The sequence below is a fragment of the Podarcis raffonei genome, chromosome 2 (assembly GCF_027172205.1).
Source record: "Podarcis raffonei isolate rPodRaf1 chromosome 2, rPodRaf1.pri, whole genome shotgun sequence".
In the NCBI taxonomy this organism is placed as follows: Eukaryota; Metazoa; Chordata; class Lepidosauria; order Squamata; family Lacertidae; genus Podarcis; species Podarcis raffonei.
Genome location: NC_070603.1, coordinates 23465585 through 23487960, shown reverse-complemented (window position 1 = coordinate 23487960; position 22376 = coordinate 23465585). Strand labels below are relative to the sequence as shown.

Genomic DNA, 22376 nt, shown 5'->3' with positions numbered 1-22376 from the left:
GAAGGTAAGCGCTTCATGGCAGGGCCTGGTTAGGGTGCTGTTAAAATGACCATAATTCAAACAGTGAGAATCCCAGACAGAGAAGTTATTGAGGGGCTTTTTGGCAAAGTTGTTGCATTTTTCATGGGAAAGCTGTCGTGCGTCCGGGTTTTCGTAGCACCACGCAGTTCCGGGGTATCCCGGACGTATGGCAACCCCCATCTGACCGGCGCTCGCCCCAGTTCCTCGCCGTCTTCTCTTTCCCCAACAGATGGCGCTTTGCACTGTTCCCGCTGCGGAAGCTCACTGCGACTGCGCGACTTTGGTTTTGCGCCGAGCCCGGTTGGTTGGCCCCCGTCGATTTCATTCCCGCCCCTTCCTTTTAAAACCAGGAGGTGGAGGCCGCCGCCGCCGCCGTCCTGTGGGCGCAGGCGCACTCCCGCCCTTCTCGTCTCGCGTGGCCCTCAAGATGGCGGCCTTCTGTGAGGAGTTCGCGCTGTGCCCTTTGGCGGGAGCCGGGGTCCCCTCTCAGGGGCCGCTGGGCCTGGAGCAGGATGCGGACCGGGTGCTGCTCACGGACCGAGGCCGGACGGTGACGCTGTATAAGGTAAAGACTCCTTGAGGAGAGGAGAAACGGGGGGCGGTCGGGAGGGGATGCGAGCCCTTTGCCGCTTTCCCCATGTCTTGTTTCAAGTCCCTCAGGCACGATCCCTAGGAATAGTCGCAAAAGAGGGGGGCCTAGTGGCGAGGACCCCTGCGCACCCGGTCGTTTCTTTTGCGCGCAGAAGGTTCCCCCGGGTTCGAGTCCCCGGCATCCCCCGCAGTATTGGATGGCAGGAACGATGGCAAAAGCGAGGGCAACCTTCCTGCAGTTTCGCCTTCACCTCCAAAGGTTCCCTCTTCCCTTGTTCCGCAGGACAGACGGATATTAACAACAACAAGATGACATAGGAAAAGACTTGGGTCTCTTTCTGCAATCCCTAGAATTCTCTCTCAAGAAAATCTCAATTTGCTACGGCTCTGTGTATTTAAAAGAGCTGAATCCCCACAAGCACATGCCCTAAAGCAGGCATAGGCAAACTTGGCCCTCCAGATGTTTTTGGGACTACAACTCCCATAATCCCTGACCACTGGTCCTGTTACCTAGGGGTGATGGGAGTTGTAGTCCCAAAACATCTGGAGGGCCAAGTTTGCCAATGTCTGCCCTACAGTTTTATAAACAATTACAGTATAGGAAAAGATCAATCCTTATACAGTAGGATCCTTCTTGCAACTATGATTTATAGGGGTTCTCCCAAGCTGGTGTGTGCACTTCTCCTTATGTTTGTATGCATTTTCTTGCAATTTGAGAAAGTGCATACAAGCATATGAAGGAGTGTGCATACCAGCTTGGAAGAACTGCCATAAATCATAGTTGGAAAAAGCACCCTGCTGTATAGTTCTGTAGAAGGATTTATCATTTTCTAGAATTGTTTATAAAACTATAGGCCATGTGCTTATGGGGTTTCAGCTCTTTTAAATACACAGAGCAATAGCAAATTGAAATTTTCTTGTGTGCATCTTAATAACATGCTAAGGATTTAGTGTCTTAACAGTTGATAAGTTGGATTTTTTTTAGGTTTCAGATCAAAAACCACTGGGTTGCTGGTCAGTCAAACAAGGTCAAACAATTACATGCCCTGCTGTGTGCAATGCTGAAACAGGGGAGTTCATTATTGTCCATGATGATAAGGTATGATTTCTTATTAAGGCAAGCATTTGACTGTAGTTATGTGGGAAATTGTTGCATTTGGTATAGTTTTATTGAAGCCATGGTGGTCTTTTAAAAAACTTCCTTTATAGAAGTTGTAGTAGGCAAAACAATTCATGTTTAATCAGTCTGTTTTGAAACTGCATGCTAATGTGGATGAAAACTTGTTCGTATTTTTAGTGTGCAATAACTGATTTCTGATGGGGAACTGAGCCTCACGATATTTCAGTCAAAATCAGTAGGATTTATTTCCATAGAAACAAAAATGCATTAAATGTACATTGCAGAAGCCAATTGGATTTTTTAGGTTTACATTTGCAAATTCTGCACATATCAAGAGACTGGCATGGGTCTGTCGTAGTTGTCCTCTCTGCAGCATTCACACACATACGTGAGTGCACACTCATCTATTTTGGAAATCCTGGCTGTGTGTATATTGTGATAGGAATTTTATGGTCTTAGATATATGGCAACGTTCATAACCACACGTACATAGATCAGCACAGGAAAGCCAACCTGGAACCATTTTGATTCCTAAACTGAGCAAATGTTTCTCTGCATGGTCAAAATGGAAAAGCCTCCCCATTGTCTCTTCCTTCACAAATCCTGTCTTAATCTGTGTTTGAATAAGGGTGTGAGCCTTATCATTACAAAAGACTGCCCAGGCTCCCCAAGAAATCCAATCAAGTAACCTGCCAGACAGGAAATAAACAAAGCGACAGGAGAAAAGAACATGCAAAAGTTCTGTTTTAGACCACCTTATCTGAGGGGTGGTCTTAGGTTACACCCCTTCTGTGATGAATGCATAATGTTTCTGGGGGTGGTCTTGATCTAGAGGATGGGAATTTCAAAAGTCTTTATAAGCCCTTGCACAGCATTTTTGGGGGTCCTCTTCCTCTCCTGCGTGTGAGGGGAGTACCCTGTTGCAATAGATCAATAAAGATCAAGCTTACTAGCTGCTTTGCTTCTCAATATTCTCTGGTTGGCCTCTGTTATTTTCTCCTACCAATAGGGAACCTATGTAAGGACTCTATGGGCTCTTGGATACCCCATAAGGGAAAAGGGCATATTTTTATTTACAACAATATCACAGACCATAAAAACTAGTGTATCTTAAATATCCTAACCTGAATTGCTTGTCTAGTCGAGCTTTGAGGTAATACTTTGCAAATAGATATTACGCCTTTTTAAAATGATGGTTTTTTCAAAAGGTTTTACAGATATGGAAGGAAGATGACAGTAACTTGGATAAAGCCTTTAAAGCAACGGTAAGTGCTGATAACTTGTAATAAAATTGTTTTAGAGCATGGTAATTACCTTGTGCAATCAGTTGATGGCATGAGTTCTCTATATGTTAACACCAGCCTTGCAAATTATGGGTTGGCTCCAGAAAGGTTCTTCTGCAAACCAAAGCGGTCCTTCCCTATCTGTGATCTGGCAGGGGTACCAAGTGGAGCAAGGAAGGAGATTTTCACTGATAAGCACCTCTGGACAAGCTGTTCCGCAGGTTCAGGAGAGAACCTGGAATGGCATGGCAGATGATGTTGGGGCTGCAGGTGAATATTGTCACCTCTTATTGTAGGGAAATGCCATGTGAGCAGAACTCTGCCCATCTGAAGTCTGGATTGCACTGAAAAATAAAATAATTGTGTCTTTCTAGAACACTATATTTCACCTGTCCTTTCTCCTTCCCGCCTTAGTAAGATAGAGGACCTTTTGCAAATTGTTGAAACAGTCCTTCCACCTAGGGCTAATAACTACTATTGCACAGTAGAAGCTATGCAGTCACTTTAGTTAGTATCTGTGCTTTCAATATCTAGACTTGGATTTTTGTGAATCATCAAAATATTCAACTGAGTAATGACCTTTTGGGGTTTTCTTTTCTCTTTGGGCATAACCAATCTTGCTTTGCTGAAAGAGTTATATTTCAGTGTCAGAATAGTAATGCAGATGCTGTCACTGAGTTGCTGCAGAATTTCCCAGCTGTTACAGTTGTTTTTACTGTACCGTACCCGTCTTCAAAGGTGTAAATAGCAAATGACAAGAGTCCAGATTTAACTAACTCAGCACCCTTGTGGAAACTAGCACAGGAGTTTCTGCTAGCACAGTGGACCTACCCTGCTCCAATTCTTCTCCCATATCTGCTGTGAATTGTCAGGAAAACCCCCAGACAAGCATACCTAGTAATATTTAGATCTGTAATTCAGTTGCAACTCATTCCATTGCTCATACCAGTACCTGGAGCAATCAACTTTTTGAGGCCAGCTAGAGTGAATATAATTTTTTGCTGAACATTGCAATATTTATTAACATTTACCATACTTTACCGTGCATAAGACTAGCTTTCCCCCCTTAAAAATCATGCTAAAAAGTGGGTGTCATCATATACATGGGTAGCACATAGGGCGGACATTTGATTGGTTGCTGCCGCGGCTGTCAGCAACTATTGTGTGTGTTATTGGTTGCTGTGTCAATGGGTGGTGTTGAGTGGCTGCTGCTGCAATTGGGCGGGCGATTGGCAGCTTCAGCTGGTGAGGGGACAGACGGGAGGCGGAATATTCTATGCGTGTGGGTGATAATTTTTCGGCATTTCCCCTAAAATAACCCTGGGCAATCCTCCGCAAAAAAAAGCTCAACAACTTTTTGCCATCTCCCCCCATTTTCTGTAATTTTAGTCCCCAAAAATAGGGGGCGTCTTATAGACGGAAAAGTATGGTATTACAAAGATACCTGCACTTTTGTTACCGTTTATATTGCACATTTATATTCCAGACTAAAGTTAAGAGTTTATTTTGCAGTTGTCAGCAGATGTGTATCGGATACATTCTCTGCCTGATACCGAACCCCTGGTCCTGTTCAAAGGTGGTGCTGTCAAGAGTTTAGATGCTTTACTCACAGCCCCTCAGCAAGAAATTGAAAGCGTTGTTTCAGACGAAGTTATTAGGTGAGTGCCACAGTTAACGCAAGCTTTCCAATTCAAAAATTAAGCTATAGATTTGGTGCTGGGTCTCTCTGAATCCCTTAACCTCACTCTGGTACCAGAGCTACCCATCACCTTGTTTCTTTGTAATGCCTTATTCAGTTCATTCTTCCTGCAGGTGAACAATTAAAGTTTCTTAAGTAGGCTTGGGAACTAAGGAATATGGTGAATAAAGGCTCTCTATTTACTCCCCAAAAAGGGGATAGTGCAAAGCATGACGGATAACTTCATACATTCAAATTTGCATCATACTTTACACTCATAGTTGTGTTGTATTGGCTGTGAACCTTATTTCAAATAATAACCATGTTAGCATGCAATGCTAGACCAAACCATGGCTTAGCATGAATGTACGGACTGCGAGGGAGATGTTCACACCTGCTTTGCTACTCCCTGGTTCTTATAAGCTCTCTCTGGTGCAGAAGCTATGCTTGGGTTAGTGTGTTGTCTGAACCCAGGATTGTGGTTAAGCTCTCTCTTTGATAACAAGCTGTAGCCAATTTTTGATCTTGGAGAAGTGAGCTCAACCACTATCCTTGGTTTCGCTTAGATGCCACATGAGACCTAAAGAAGCCACAGAGAAGCAGAAGCATATTTGCATGGTCCTAGTAAGCAATAGTTTGGCTTACCGTAGTGTGCAAAGTAGGCCATTGTATTAAATATTCTTTGTGGCCATGTTTTTAATTTTAATTGCCCTGCATTAATAATATAACTTATTTTTAGATGGAGTGATGCTTTCTTGGACGTTGGACATCCTGTTGTTACATTTATTACTGAGCAGGTAAGTGATAAATATTGTAAAGTAGTGATGCAACAACTTAAAAGTACATTTTCGTGTTTAAGTCACAGGTGTGGCATATTGTTGACTATCTTATTTGTTGATGCAGAATCAGTCTTAACACTTGAATAAGAATCTTCTACTGCAGGGGGCTACTTACATGCTTAAATTTGGGTACCTCTGTCTCCCCAACAAAGGTGCTCTAACAGATATTTCCAACCTTGGAAACTGAAATATAAATATTTAGATTTATTTTCCATGATAAGCATTTTAAAGTTATTTAAGTTGAACAAGCTTGTAGTAGCAATGGTCACACATAACTGAATCCTGACATATGTGCATTGTGCATATGTACTCCACAGAAATAATAATAATAAAAACATACAGTGACTGATGGAAGGATTGCTCAGGCCTACTAAGAATTAAGCCTCTTCATATGATCCACTATGGAAATGTTACTATGCAGTAGAAGATTAATACAGATGCAATGCTTCTGTGGTGCAGTTTTTATTTGCAGTTCTTGGGACGGTTTGGACAGGATGAGCAATGAATCATTCTCAAACTCAGAAAAAAACTTATTTATTTCAATATTGCAGTACAATAGGTTGTCCAGAATGAACAACAAGAAACTCCTATTTCATTGTGCTTTAGAAAGTCCTGCTTTGTAGGGAATGGGGAATACTTTCTTGTAAGAGGAATCCTCAAACTTAATGGTGCAAGCATACTATTGCACAGGCATTTGTTCACTGTAACTTGCTGGTATTACACAGTCTTTGCTTTTTCACTTAAATCACAGCTACACAATGATTTGTGGGGAATTACCATTACAAATGTTTTTTGGGGGGCCCAAATATCTCTTGGGTATATGATATAGTTAATTTCTTCTGTCTAGCTGCAATGTCTTTTTAATGAACCTGGTTATCTGGGAAATGAAAGAAGGCCACTCTTTTTCTTCAGGATGGGAATTGCTTCATATATGTTCAGCAGTGTAATCCATGCATCCTTCAGAAGTTTAAACTGGAACAAGGTGGCGAGTCAGCCACACCGCTGGGTTTTGCAGCATACTTGAAAAACAAAGTTGTCACGTTGCTTTGCTTGTGTAAGTATTAAGGTATATTCTAATTGTACAGGAGGGGAACCCTGCCTTGATAAAGCGCAGAAGAGCAAGCATCATGTTATTTCCAATCAGTCTTTTGCAATTAAATGTTGCATAAACAGGCATAGTAGTTAATAGTTCTTAACAGTATAATTGTATACTTCTGTGAGGAGCATAGACATTTATGCATATTTACAAATTCAGTACACTGAGACTGCATTCAGATGTAATGTACAAACATGAACTCGGGGCCAAATGCTGCCTCTTCCCACTAAATGGGAGGGGGTTATAAGGTTACAGTTTTTCTGTACAGTGGTACCTCAGGTTAAGTACTTAATTCGTTCCGGAGGTCCATACTTAACCCGAAACTGTTCTTAACCTGAAGCACCACTTTAGCTAATGGGGCCTCCTGCTGCTGCCGCGCCGCCGGAGCACGATTTCTGTTCTCATCCTGAAGCAAAGTTCTTAACCTGAAGCACTATTTCTGGGTTAGCGGACTCTGTAACCTGAAGCGTATGTAACCTGAGGTACCACTGTATTTATGATAACATTATTTGCTGTTTTAACCACTTGCCAGAATTGCTAAGCCTTTGCACACTTGTAATTGTCTTTTTTTTTAAATTATATTTTATTAATTTTCCATACATTCAATCCACATTACAATTTCTGTTAAATTTTCCATTTTTTACTTCCTTTGGCTTCTCTGCCAATCATCCAAATTCAAACTTCTTTAATTACACATTTCCAAATTTTACTATTGCCTTTATACCTACCCCCCACTTCTATTTTGCCTTTTTACAATATTTCTTATTCTGTTACAGAGCTTCTCTGAATGCCACTAGCGTTATTGCATTATCACTTATACATTCCCAGTATTCAACTAATTTTCCCCAGTCCTCGATGAACTTTTGATCTCGTAGATATCTGATCTTCCCAGTCAGTTTATCAAGTTCTGCATAGTCCATCAGCTTCATTCTCCACTCCTCCAACGTTGGTATTTGTTCTTGTTTCCATTTCTGGGCCAGTAATATTCTTGCCGCTGTTACTGCATATTTGAAAAGTTTGTGGTCCTTTCTATTTATTTCATTGCCAACAATTCCTAAAAGAAAGGCCTCTGGTTTCTTGACAAATGTATATTTCAACATTTTTTTCAACTCATTATATATCAACTCCCAGAAGCTTTTCACTTTCTTACATTCCCATCACATATGATAAAATGTACCATCTTTTTCTTTACATTTCCAACACTTCTTACATGTTTTGTACATTTTTGCAAGTTTTACTGGTGTGATATACCATCTGTATATCATTTTCATAACATTTTCCTTTAGTGCAGTACATGCAGTAAATCACACTTGTAATTGTCACACTTGTAATTGCCAAACCATATCATGCTGTTGTATCCGAATGGGATTGCTGTATTAAAGGTCAAAAACCTAAGACTGTTTCTTAGTTTGGGGTACCTATGCAATCATAAAGCCTTTAGTTGAGGATGGTATGTAGAAACTGGACAGACAGTAGTCCATTGATAACAGAGTATGTAGCTGTGAACAGAAGTCGCAGGGAAGGAGGCTTCCCCAACGCATTAAAATTATCTGGCAGGCAATGTGCATGCATTAACTCCTTGGGGGATTTTTGGCAATTGTGGCTGGTATGCATGGGCGACACAGGACCTCCATGGAAGCAGCTGACAGAAATGGAACCATTCCGAACCATGCCTCCTCTTAAGTGATGCCCTGTCTTTTACTGTGATGATTTGTGTATGTCAACTAGTATTTATTAATTCTTAACTATCATGTAACTGATTTCTATTCTTACAGATTCCAACGGATGTGTGTATAAGGTTCTGGTGCCCCTGCAACAGAGTGGCTCTGAAGAAGAGCAATTTTTACAAAAGTCTCTTCTGATCAGACTTCTAGTATCCGGCAGTATTTTAAAAAGCACTTCAATTGCTATTCTCGATAAAGATCATATTGCCATAACAGGATGTTTGGATTCCCCAGATGGCCGCGTTAAAGGTAACGTAAATCGCTTCAAAATGCAGCAGCTGGACTAAATCTATTCTGCTTAATTTGTTGACTGTAAACAGGAAGGAAACATCCAAGAAGCACTCTTAAATAAACATTAAACAAATATTGAGCACCTAAAGTCAAGATTCTGTACAACAGCCTGGTGCCTGCCAGATACTTATTGACTGCAACTCCCACTGGTTGTGCTGCCTGGGATTAATAGGAGTTGGAATCCAACAACATCTGGAGGGCTATCATGCAACATAAAATGTAGAATAAAAAGCAACAGGTGTCTGGTCTGCAGACAGCTAATCTAAAAATGCAGATGCGTAAGAAAGAAGAGCAAGGAAAGACAGCAGAGAAAGATATACAGGCAACTCCCACTTTGCATGGGGGTTGCATTCCGGGTCATCATGTGCATAAGCCCACCCGGTTAGGCCCTCTTCTGGGTCTGAAAATGGTGCAAATGTTCATGGAACACTAGCAAAATGGGAGTTGCCTGTACAGTTGATTGTTATTGATCTGTTAAACCATACATGGTAGAGTGATTAATTATACAACTGAAGCTTCACTTTCTCAGAAATAGATTTGTTGAACTGTTTTTGTAAGAGATTAGTAATGACTCTGATTATGAATTGAGACTTACTTTGGCAATGTTTGACAGGATGGTTTTGGGTATGTTAATTACTTTGTAGGGCACGTTGCCAAAGTTATCTTACTCAATTTGCAGGCAGCATTCATAACTGAAAGCTTTGCAAATGGTACTCTTGTTTTTCCTATTTGTAGATTGCTTTTCCATATGGAATATAAAATTTCAAACATTACAGGCTTTAAAGGAATTACCACGGGGAACCACTGGACAAGTAAGTTGTGATCAATGTGATCAATCCATTTTCATTTTAATACACTTGTAGCTAGTTTACGGACGCGGGTGGTGCTGTGGGTTAAACCACAGAGCCTAGGACTTGCCGATCAGAAGGCTGGCAGTTTGAATCCCCGCAACGGGGTGAGCTCCCGTTGCTCGGTCCCTGCTCCTGCCAACCTAGCAGTTCAAAAGCACGTCGAAGTGCAAGTAGATAAATAGGTACCGCTCTGGCGGGAAGGTAAACGGTGTTTCCGTGCGCTGCTCTGGTTCACCAGAAGTGGCTTAGTCCTGCTGGCCACATGACCCGGAAGCTGTAGGCCGGCTCCCTCGGCCAATAAAGCAAGATGAGCGCCGCAACCCCAGAGTCGGCCACGACTGGACCTAATGGTCAGGGGTCCCTTTACCTTTACTTAGCTAGTTTGCAATGGAAAACCTTGAACAGAACGTATGAAATATGAAAAAAAGAATGCTGAAAAAGGGTATTAGTCAGATTTTAAAACATTCCCTGTTTTTCAGTGCACATATTAGATGTCCTGCAGAGTGCACTGATCCATTGGGTGCATAAGGGGTGCAGCAATCTTTGAAGAGCATATATGTGAATGCAGTGCAAGCCCAGCTGCTTCAGTGCATGTGCAAAACTCATTCAAGAGCCATTGTCACTTTTTGAATTGGAGACTGACTGATCCAGATCACTGGATATTTCTAAGCTCATCACAGATCTCTTTGAAGGGTGTTGGTTGTGTAAATTGATCAGTAAAGGTAAAGCACCACTGACAGTTAAGTCTAGTCGCAGACAACTCTGGGGTTGTGGTGCTCATCTCGCTTTACTGGCCGAGGGAGGCAGCATTTGTCCACAGACAATTTTTTCTGGGTCATGTGGCCAGCATGACTAAGCTGCTTCTGGCGCAACGGAACACCGAAACCGGAGCAGCGCATGGAAATGCCGTTTACCTTCCCGCCAGAGTGGTACCTATTTATCTACTTGGACTTTTTGGCATGTTTTTGAACTGCTAGGTTGGCAGGAGCTGAGACTGAGCAACGGTTACGGGGATTCGAACTGCCGACCTTCTGATCGGCAAGCCCAAGAGGCTCAGTGGTTTAGACCACAGTGCCACCCACGTACCTAAATTGATCAGTAGTTTGCAATTAATCTTCTACAGATCTAGCAATAAGAGTAAATCTTTGTAAGTGTGCCCCATTGCTCAGTTATTGCAGGGCTGCAGGTATATATAGATGACAAAACTGTTACCTTTCAGAAGAAATTAGAAAGCTGAAAAGATCTGTAGCATTTAAGAGAGTGTTTGTGTTGTGAGTATACTGCGTTATTTCACTTTCTACTTGCTAATTATTTGTATTTAATGTTTCCTAGTGTTGGTGTTACGGAGACAAACTCTTCATAACACATGGTAACGAATTAACAGTAATATTGTATAAGTGTGAAACATCTTCCTTGGCTGCTGCTGTTGGGAAAGTTAAGGATACACAAACATCAGGTAGGGCTTAATTATAAAGCTTATATTTACATTCACATAATCCTCTTTTGGAAATGCCTTTAGAAAACTACATGTAAAAAATGCCCATCTTAAGCTGCTTATCCTATTAGAAGGCATTGTACTAAGATTTTTCAGTTTACAAATTGGATTTTAATATTCACAAATACTCTCATTTGTATTGTCCAATTCTCTGTGGATTTTAGATGGTATGTTGAAAAGTATATTTAGTGTTTATGCTTTACCTTAATTTATTATGATTAAATTCAGTTAGACATTCAATATGGTAAACTCATAACAATAGCTTATTTTGACATCCAAACCCACGCATTACAAAAGCCAAGTTCTTGTCCGGTATAATTTTTATAGAAATCTTTCTTTGGTCATTTGTGCATAACAATAATAGGTTTCACTCTTTAATATGATAATCTATATTACTTTTTCCAGAAATGAAGATTATACCTGCAGATTGGAACATGCTTCAAGAAGATGATCTGATAGGTGCAAAGCCAGATCAGCCTGCTAAGTGTGAATCTAATAGGCTGGTATGTTGGTTTCATAGTCACTATTCAATCTTCCTTTTGCTATATCCATTTCACTATTTATTAAACTCTTTAGATAGATGGATAAAATAGCATTTTCAACAAAAAGGCATACCATTTTTAAGAATCCGCACAAGATACCAAAATTCCTTAAGTATCCTTGGTTTCTGTGCAATACAGCCAGAATGTTAATAGGCAATGCAAAGCAGGGAGTTCCAATCATTACGAAAAGAAACTCAGCTATTGAATTTAAGGGAATTGTAGTCCAGCTTTTAACGATGAAGTTTAACCTCTCTGATCTGCATAATGGTTACAGTTGAAATTGGGAAATGTCAGTCCACTCTTTGGTTTTTGGAAGATTTTCACTTGAATACTTGGGGTTTAATCCAGATTAAGCTTTTGCAGTTTGATTTTATAGTCATGAATAACTTTTCACATCACTTGATTACAAATTGATCTTAAATAGTTACCTTGTTTCGGGGGGGGGGGGAATATTAGTCCTGAAAGCATTTGCTAAATTGTACTAGGGGGGATCAAGCTCTAGCAGGGTGCACTAATCACCTATTTCCCCCTTCGGTGCCATAGAATCATAGAATGTAGAGTTGCAAGAGATCACGGGGGTCATCTAGTCCAACCCCCTTCAGTGCAGGAATATTTTGCCCAACGTTCCTCTAAACTCATTACACTATTCCAGAGGATCCTCCAACCCTGTGGAACAGCTGTTCAGGCAGCTCCATGGGGCTCTACAGGAAGAATCAGTAAAAAATTCCTATTCCATTTGCTTCCTCCCCCCCCCCCCATTTTACAAACATGGTGGTTTGACAGTGGGTCATCAAGTTGCAGACCCATCCCTATTTATTTTGATTAAAAATATTTTTTTAAAAAATATCTGCGGATTTATGACTTCAGAAAAGATATTCCTAGCTGCCAGCAAACAAATTGGTAAGCATGTATGTCATATTAAAGTAAAAAAGGAATTACTAATAAATGCTTTCCAGAAAATTAGGTGTATTGGACCATTGTACTAAAAAAAATATATCTTTCTTACTTAAGTTTGGGTGAACTGCAAGGCAGACTTGCATAGGATTGGGAAATCTAATTCACTACTGAAACAGGGTGCTCTTTATTCTGGATTAGTTAATCCAGAACATTTTTTTAACTCTACCACCACCCACTGCTAGAAGGTGACCTTAGACAAATTGTCCTTTAGAAATTGTGGCTCTCGGCAGGAACAAAGATCATGTGCTAAAATCTGCATATTGAAATATTTTTCATAATCTTGGATTTCTCTCTCTACCTCTTCTAAAAAGATCAAAACTGATGCTTGCATATCTCTTTCCTTTATTAAATTATTAACCTGTTTTGTCCTTAAAACATTTTTGTTTTGATGATCAAAAGAGAGTATAACTACCAGTGAATTGAATCTGCTGGCAGAATTTCTAAAACTAGTTGTAATTGGTCCAGGATACGTGTTACCATTGGCTGTTCTTTTTCTTTAACTGTCATGGAACTTTAATTCTCAAAGAATCTTACTTTGCATGTTTAAATACTTGCAGTTGAGGTCAAGAAAGAGCATGGATGCAAAAACTCAACTGGAGACTCTGACAATGGAACAGCTGCTTTTAATTATCAAGGTAAATATAATAATTTATTATTTATACCACACCCATAAGAAAAACACTTAGGAAAGGTGGAGTGTTTGGGTAGAGAACAAGATATCACTTATGCTTTAACTAGAAAAAATGGTATCAGGAAATATGATATACAGATGCACAATATTAAAAAATATGTATACTAACTTCTTTAAAAAGAAATTGGCAAATTTCTTTTTTCCATCAGACTTTTAAATTGAACTCTGACTTTCAGTTTGAACTTGTTTTAAGTCTTACCAAATTGGGTCTCTTGTACACAGCTCAGATCACTGTGATTAAGCACTGTGATGAAACCAAATTTAAAATATTGGTCCTTCAAGTGTTACGGTAACTGTTGGTTGATATTGTGAGAGCAATTGGACACCTTTGTGGGGTTTTATCAGCCAAGTAATTATATGGCAAAGCTAGAATCCCACTGAAATAAAGAGCTGTATTTACAAAGTAGAATTGGAGATTTTACATAAAATTTATTCTAACAGAGCTTGCATTCAGGGGCGGAGGGGGGGTGCCCCAGGTGTCAACACTGAGGGGGGTGACAAAATGCTGGGCGACACTCACCTTGGGCCTGCAGAACGCCCGAGCCACACATCTCTCCTGGGGGTGACGCGGTGGCTTCTGCGCCAGCAGACTCCAGGCTGCCCCAAACGGTCCGCCCACTGCTTCCCCCCTTAGCTGTAGGGTGGCTGAGTGGCAGGGGGCAGGCAGACTCCTCGGAGGCCCCAAGGAGCGCCCTGCCCCGGCTGGTCTCGCCCCATGGGCAGCTGGTCCTGCTCCACAGGTGCAGGACATGCACGCCGTCCCAGGTGCCTGATTGGCCTGCTCCGCCGCTGCTTCCATTATCTTGCTTATAACTTCATTTATGTAGGACAGGAATGGGAGAAGAGGGAGGCAGCTACTTTTGTTTGCTCCAAGTACCCACATGGCTGCTCATTCACATGAAGCCACATGTCGGTATAACGTGCAGACCAAACCAATGAATCGTCTCACCGCTGATCAAACAAACAATAGTTTGTTTTCCAGCTCCTCTTCCCTCATGCCTTTTGTAGCTTGATGAGCATCAGGGCTGGGGTGCCAAACAAATCATATAACTCCATGCCGCAGTTGAAACAAACCAGAGTTCATAAACCAGCAGCAAACCATACCTTCAGAGCATGGTTTGTTGGCAGTAAACAAACTATAGTTAAGCTGTTGGGCAGGGTTTCAATAACCAGACAGTGAGTTAATAAACCATGGTTTATACTCCCATCTTTCAACTTTAGCAAAACTAAACCTGGTTTGCTGTGCTTTTTAGCAATGTAAATATGTGACTGAACTAGATCAGCAATTTTCATTCCCCTCTGCTAAACTGAAATAACAACTGAAACCTTGACCCAACATGGTACCCTCCAGAAGTTCCTGGTCAGGGGTGCCAACTTGAATAAATATTGTGGGGCCCAGGTAAGCCCCGTCCTGCATAATTGATCACATGATGCAGAGCACACATACCATTTGAAAGGAAATGCTCATCAACTTTGTTGAGGCCCAGCCCCCACTAATATTGTGGGGGCCGAAGCCCCCACGGCCCCTAGGAGCTGGCTCTTATGTTCCTGGTAGTTCTCCCAACCAGGGGGCAATGCTTATCAAAAAGTTTCCATTTAAAAATTAAAGCAGATGCAAATGTTTGCTATTGAATCCAATGTTCTAGTAGTGTTTTCATTCATGTTAAGACAGTATTGCTGAAAAATCTTATGATTTAGAGCCTGAGTACTGTAAGGGCAGGGGAAGGCTCATGTAGGGAGGTTTTCTCATCCCCTCCTCCACCCATATACCACGGCATTCCTTGCCACCATCACCAGAAAGAACTCTCTGAAATGCCTTTTCTAATATGGTGGCAGCTGTGACACATCCAGGCATCTAAAGACAGTGTTTTTGTTTCTTACAAAACATTCTCATGCAGGTTTCGGCTGCAATCTTATGCATTCACATGAGAGTAAGACTCATTGAACTTAACGGGATTGACTTCTGAGTAGTTATGTGTAGGATTGCACAGTTAATGGATTAAAACTCATAGGGCAACCAAGATTACTTTTAATTACTTTGGCTAGTTAAAGCTGATTTTCTGGGACTGTTGAACAAAATACTCTCTTTCAGGATTCTTCTCAGAATGTAATTGAAGAAAAGCTGAAGACATTTTTCTCCAGTACTCAGATACCAGACTTTCAAGCATCAGTTGGATGCGTACTATCTGCTCTTGTGAACAGGTGTAAAAGAGAGTCCTCATTTTACCCTCAGAATTGCCTGGTGCAAATTATCCAGACACAAGGCCTCTCTTACAGGTGAGCTAGTATTTATTTTATAATAAGCTAAAAAGGTAAAGGAACCCTGAACGGTTAAGTCCAGTCAAAGGCGACTATGGGGTGCCGCACTCATCTTGCTTCAGGCCAAGGGAGCTGGCGTTTGTCCACAGACAGCTTTCTGGGTCATGTGGCCAACATGACTAAACTGCTTCTGGTGCAACGGAAACACCATGACGGAAGCCAGAGCTCACAGAAACGCCATTTACCTTTCCGCCACAGTGGTACCTGTTTATCTACTTGCACTGGCGTGTTTTCAAACTGCTAGGTTGGCAGAAGCTGGGACAGAGCAATGGAGGCTCACCCCGTCGTGGGGATTTGAACCACCAACCTTCTGATTGGCAAGCCCAAGAGGCTTGGTGGTTTGGACCACAGTTCCAGCCGCGTCCCTCTTATTTTATAATGAAATTTAAGGAACTGGGATCCTTCAGGAACTTTGAGAATAGTGGCTTATCAGAAACTGATTTCTTGTGAACCTCTGGTGCTCCAAGAAACCTGAAATATTTTTGTGGATAAAAGTTAATATTTAACTAATTGCAATTATATCCGGAGATGTAACTGTTTACCCTTTTGTTCAAGTATGTGCCCAGATCTAATGGCAGTTGCCTTGGAGAAAACAGATGTACACTTGTTACAACTATGTCTCCAGCAATTTCCTGACATCCCTGAAGCAATTACCTGTGCTTGCCTGAGGACTTTCCTGAGGTCAGTATCAAGCAATTTATCCTACATTTTCATTGATCATGCTTGCAATAGTTTGCTTTGAAGTACTTCAGAGACATCATGGTGTATGAACACTAGCCTTCCACTTTGGCAAGAAGTAGAAATGACATGTATTTTACCCTATTTAATTCCCTTGTGTATGAGAGTTGTTCATAATGGACTCCATTGCATTTATCAGATGAGATTTCCATTGTTTTAGAGAAATTTTCATTTAGAAAATGCTGAATCTTCTTCCTTTTAATTGACTGCAGTCAGAAAAGGTTAGTATATGAAATCAGGGAGAGTAAATTAACTACCTGATGGCTTTAGGCATTCTCCAAATGCGCAGTCATCTCTAAAATGCAATTTTGTGTATTATGGGATGTTGTGTTATGGGAGGCTGAAGGCAGCCCTGTTTAGGGAAGCTTTTAATGTTTAACAGACCACTGTATTTTAATACTTTGTTGGAAGCCACCCAGAGTGGCTGGGGAAGCCCAGCCAGATGGGTGGGGTATAAATAATAAATTATTATTATTATTTATTGATCAACGCAAATTGAATGTAATAATAATAATTTTTATTTATACCCCGCCCTCCCCAGCCAAGGCCTGGCTCAGGGCGTCTAACAAGCAATAATAAAAACAAGTTGAATGAATACAACTTAAAAACAAGATTAAAATACAACATTAAAATATTGAAACATTAAAATATTAAAATGCAGCCTCATCACAGGAGGAGAAAGGAAAAAGGAAAAAGAAAGAGGGGGAGGGAATCAAATTGGCTCCAAGCCAAAGGCCAGGCGGAACAACTCTGTCTTACAGGCCCTGCGGAAAGAAATCAGATCCTGCAGGGCCCTGGTCTCATGAGGCAGAGCGTTCCACCAGGCCGGAGCCAGTGTTGAAAAGGCCCTGGCTCTGGTTGAAGCTAATCTAACTTCCTTAGGGCCCGGGACCACTTGGGTGTTGCTATTTATGTAGAGACTTCTCTAGACATGCATGGAAAGGCATGTTCTTCTGTCCATCTTAATCCCAGATAGTAGTTATTGATGTTGTTGTTATGAAATGTCAATTTCAGAAATTTCTTATAAAATGCCATTTTAAACTAATATCAGCATCTGGGGACTTATCTTTTTCTTCCTAGCATTGGTGATGACCGCCTTGAAGAAATGAATGTGTATTTAGATTCTGTAGCAGGTTGTGTTGATACTGCGCACAACAACAGAATGGGAACGCAGTCTAAAGTTATACAGAATGGCTTCAATTCTGAGCTCCCGGAAGAAGACATCTGCGACACACCGTTAACTCAGAAATCTCACATGACATACACAAGAGAAATATGCCCTGTTGGACCACAGAAGGCAACGTTGCTGTATCCTTTGCACAATAAATAAAGTTGTTCTTACAGATGCGGAATGGTTATGTGGCACCTGTGGCGTATTGTTCCACTATGTTGGAACCTCATTTCTTGGAGATTTAACCATCGTGAAGGAATGGGAAGGTGGTATTTTGCGGCACCACCCCCAGTGCACCCTGAAGAACTGCTCTAGAGAACAAGGTGGGGTGCAGTTTGCTGCCTCCCCCACTTCTTCCTTCACGGAGAGCTTCTGTTGAACCTTGGTCCCTTCCTTGGCAGAAGGATCCCTTCAACTTGCAGAAAGAAGACTGCAGTTCTAACCTATTTTGTTAGCCTTTTAAGAAAATGCTTTCTTTTTCAAAGATGTTGCTCTTAAAGAATTTGGGGGGTAGGCTGGGATACAACAAAAATCTTAATGCACATTGGTCCTTGACCCTATGACCTGAATCTTACGCAGAAACACCATTCTTCGTTCAGCATACAGTGAGACATTTCTTTTGCCTCATCTGAAAGATCTCTCAGCTGAGCAAGTCATTGTAAGTAGTGACTCCTCTCTTGACTGTTTCTAGATATCATTGTTGATTACATATTTGTTCTTTGAGCATCTTGTGGCTTTTAGAGAAATTAAGTTATCAATGAACTTTTTCAGTTATGAAATCCATATCTAAATCCATGTTGATTATTTCTGTGATAAATAGATAAGTATCCACTGAATGATATTTCATCCCACACTGGTTCTGTAGAACCTCCTCAGCCTCTGGTAGTGATAGTTTTAAACTTCAGGTATACTGTTAGTGTAAGCTTCAGGATGTGTTCATGATTAAATTTGCTGCACTTACGCAGATTGTCATATGTTATACAAATTAGAAAGGGAGTGTAGAATTACTGCATGACATTGGTCAGATTAGACTGAGGACCTATTTCACTTCTATGCAAGTTGCTACAGGCCTGATGTAGATTTGTTATGTCTGAATCTGAAATCAATATAGGAAGGCAGGCTTGCTTTGCGTTTTATATTTGTTTCTGCATGGAAAAAGTCAGCATAGATAGGCGATATAGTGAGATCCCTGAATTGAGCTGTAGAAAGAAAATTGAGACAAGTATTAATTTTTTTAATGACTGAATACTCGATTGCAAGTATATTAAAAATTCTGTACTGTATATACTTAAAATTGAACTACTACTTTTAAATATTTTTTTCTTCCTAGTTATTTCTCCGGTATCTGCAGTATCTGTACATGAAGTGCAATGAAGAGGCTGCTGTAGACCTTCCTGTAATATTTTGTCTGTCGATAAACCAGGTAAGGGGCAGGTGGGAATTAAATTCATCATTGTTCTTGTGAGTTATCAGCATCTATGTTTCAACTCTAGATGTCTGCTTCATTGAAAGGACTAGATCTGCATGTGCACTCCTCTGTGTATTCAGAGTCCGTTTCAGCCCAATGGTAAACATAACTGTCTTCAATTAATGTTTATTCTAAAAGTGAGACTTGGGCTCTTATGGCAGAAATTGTTTTATAGGATCCTTGGTTCCCTTTTTCATGGTTAAAGAAAAATATGCTTCCCTCCTCCAGTTGCTTATGGTGCAGTGACAGAAGGATTGTTAACACACATGATGTGGTATTGATCTGTTTCCCAATTTTGAATGATGTTATTGCCCTAGCTAACTTGGTTTGGGAAACAGATCTGAAAGTTGACAAGATAGCATTGATAGGATCCCTTACAATGGGATAGAATCATACAGTGAGACAGGGAAGTATTTGCTTTCATGATTGCCTTGGAGATTCTGCTCCTATAAGCAGTTGCTTAGCTATGCCTGCATTACGCACTGTTATTTGCAGAATCATTGTTGAAATATGACAGTTTCAACTCCCTCCCACTCGGCAGCCAAGATTGTTTTAAATTTAAATGTGCTGCATGTACATTTCTTGCCAAAAGTGTGGCAGGGAAGCTTTTATATTATAAAGAAATTATTTCCTGAGTGTTAGTCTTTTGCATAAAAGCTAAGCAAGTCTTGTGGTACCTTTAAAACATTGGGTTGTGCTCAGCTAAGTCCTACCCATTAGCCCTATTGAAATTAATTTTGGGTAGGACCATCATTGAATCCAATTTCAAGAAATCTATAACGGCATAAGCTTTTGTAGACTACAACCCACTTCATCATATGCATGATTGTACAGAAATGACTGTCTTTTGTGGAATATTGTTATTTTCCATTTCAGTGCAGAGAGTTGCATCTGAAGGCTGCATGAACAGAATTTCCCTGCTTCTCCTCCCACCAACTTCCGTACTCCCTAAATGTGCAGGAGCTTTAAAAGGTCCCCCAAATCTGCTTAGAAAACTTGAGTGGGGGCAGGAGGAATGGAGGGCTAGATTAAAATCAGAAGCCCCATTGCACAAAAGGAAATTGGTTCTGCTCACGGATGAGCACATGCCACTCAATAAAATTATAAGGCAGTGGAATTCTGTCTAATAATTGGTGCTGACTTTCTCATGCATGTGCTGAAGGTTGAGGTATCACTAGCTTACGCTTATCTATCACTGGTTTAATTTTCAGATCATGGACTGGATATGCCTTCTCCTAGATGCTCACTTTACAGTTATTGTGATGTTGCCAGAAGCAAGAGAATTACTTTCTAAGCTGCACAAGTTTGTTAGAGCCCAAGTAAGTTTCCCTTCCTTTTGAAATTGCAGCACCAGAAGCACAGGTTGAACGTTATAGGTGGTGATACCAAACCAAGCTTCCTTTTGAAAACCACAAATGTTATCCTTTGTTTGATATCATGTGCTGCCCTTTTGCATGAAGGCAACAGTAGTGTCACTTGTGGGAATAAAAGCAATGTTTATAAAGGGCTGGCAGGAAATACGAACAAGTCTTATTTGTTTCCCTCCTCTTTTAGGTACGTTTTTACTCAGAACTCAACAAGATTGAAGGAAGCCTGAAGCATTTGCAAAGGATACAGCACCCAGATGATGTGGGCTTATATTCCATTGAAGTTCTGAAACTTGTATGAATAAGGCACATGTTTCTCATAAAATTATTGTTACGAATCTACTGTGGACATTTTTCTCCCTCTTTGCATTCCGGCTCATCTGTTCTACCTTGTAAAAGCTTATTAATACCAAATTTCTCATTGGTGATCTGTACTGATACCCCTTCAAGGCTGTCTTTTCTAACTTGGTGCCTACCAGATGTTTTGGACTGGGGCAGATGGGATTTGAAGCCTTTGACATCTGGAGGGCACCAGGATGGCAGAGGCTGCTGTAACTTACATTATGACTACAACATCTGACTTGAATATCATGCACATATATATAAACCATAGCTTAGATCCACTTTAAGATACACTAAACACAAGAGAGTGTCATTAGGAAAGCAACATGCATTTCTTAAAAGAGGTCTTAGCTTGTTTACACTTACAGTCTTGTAGACTTGTTTGCAAGCTATCTAACACAGGAAAAGTAAATTACAACAGCAAAGTTCAGACCTATTATAAACGTTGTAGGTAAATGGTGTCAGTAGCTTGAAAGTACAGTGTTACCTCGAGTTAAGAACTTAATTCGTTATGGAGGTCTGTTCTTAACCTGAAACTGTTCTTAACCTGAAGCACCACTTTAGCTTATGGGGCCTCCTGCTGCTGCTGTGCTGCCGCTGCACGATTTCTGTTTTCTCATCCTGAAGCAAAGTTCTTAATCCGAGGTAATATTTCTGGGTTAGCGGAGTATGTAACCTGAAGCGTATGTAACCCAAGGTATCACTGTACTGCATGCATAATACATAATACACACAATACAGTTTAGAGATAACTCTAGCTCCTAAGTATTACAAAAAAAGTTTCAGTCCATGCCTTAATTGGTCAAGCTTCCATGCTGATACATTGTTCAATAGGGCATGCCTAACAAACCAGGAAAGAGCTATTGGGCTTCTCGGGGGAAAGATGCTCCTGAAAACATAATTTTCAGCTCTGTACACCAGAACTGGTATTGTGAACTACTTGGGAACAGAAAGCGCACAAATTCCAATAGTTTGCTGTGTTAAGACAGCTTTGACTTAAGTCTTCGGCATTCCATCAACTGGGTCAACCCAACGGGAATACCATATGCAGGTAGACAACCACTGGTCCTTTTGCTTATAAACCTGCTGCAGAAGCATTGGATTGGCTCTTGCCATCTTTCACACACCCATCCTTTGTCCTTCCCCCTCTCAGTGGCATTGACATTGGGAAGCCAGGTGTACCCTGCCTGCAACTCCCTGCCACTCGCTGCTGATGAAGGTTCTGTGGTGCTCTGTGCCTTTTTATCATCTTCAGGCATTCTGGTAACCATTCTCTACAGTTAGGAGAGCTGTAATGTTCTGTTTATGATGTGGTAAAGCCTAGTGGCAATGGTTCATCACAGTAAACCTAAGCGACTTTAAAAATGCATTTATCGACAAATCAGAGTTAAAATGTGGTGCTACAAAGAAAAACAGATTTGTGGTCTCTTGTTTACTCATGAATTAGTCCCTTCATAATTAAAATGGAAATCAGATGAGCTTTGTCATTTGCAGCTTGCAATAGAAGATATGGCTGTAGTTAGAAAAAGCACTGTTTGTACCTTAACAGAGCTATCGGGAAATGTCAGTCTTACAAAAGCAAGTCTGATAGGCTGCAAAATCCTTGTACAGCTGTCAGATAATCATCATAAAACTTAGCCTGCTTTTAATGCTGCAAAATTTGCAGATTGTATTCTGCTGGAGGCCGTATTCTGCATTTCAAGTGTCCCTGATTTTCCACCTGATAAGCTTTGATTGCTGCATAAATTACCAAAGGAGGTTGAGTGTGAAGATCTTGGTGATTCATATATCA

At 40.8% G+C, this 22376-nt stretch overlaps 1 protein-coding gene across 2 annotated transcripts; it reads left to right on the top strand.

Annotated features, from left to right (window-relative positions):
* Positions 1-373: 373 nt before the first annotated feature.
* Positions 374-20584, top strand: NOL11 (nucleolar protein 11). 2 transcript variants are annotated; one of them, XM_053375337.1, is made up of 18 exons: positions 374-586; positions 1598-1711; positions 2941-2997; positions 4528-4673; positions 5433-5490; positions 6445-6586; positions 8404-8601; positions 9379-9455; positions 10827-10950; positions 11395-11492; positions 13046-13123; positions 15272-15456; positions 16054-16179; positions 17317-17544; positions 17987-18065; positions 18738-18830; positions 20087-20194; positions 20430-20584. In XM_053375337.1, the coding sequence occupies exons 1-18, from the start codon at positions 449-451 to the stop codon at positions 20541-20543; spliced, it is 2163 nt and encodes a 720-aa protein (XP_053231312.1). In that variant the 5' UTR covers positions 374-448; the 3' UTR covers positions 20544-20584. The 2 variants fall into 2 exon arrangements, with proteins under 2 accessions (XP_053231312.1, XP_053231313.1); XM_053375338.1 differs by lacking the exons at positions 374-586; positions 4528-4673 and having other exon boundaries at positions 1666-1711.
* Positions 20585-22376: the final 1792 nt, after the last annotated feature.

Bases quoted from the DNA above. Each gene is read 5' to 3' on its own strand.
- NOL11 (XM_053375337.1), top strand. From the start codon at position 449: ATGGCGGCCTTCTGTGAGGAGTTCGCGCTGTGCCCTTTGGCGGGAGCC. The intron at 11,493-13,045 runs GTATGTTGGTTT...AAATACTTGCAG, and splicing joins AGTGTGAATCTAATAGGCTG to TTGAGGTCAAGAAAGAGCAT. The intron at 13,124-15,271 runs GTAAATATAATA...ACTCTCTTTCAG, and splicing joins AGCTGCTTTTAATTATCAAG to GATTCTTCTCAGAATGTAAT.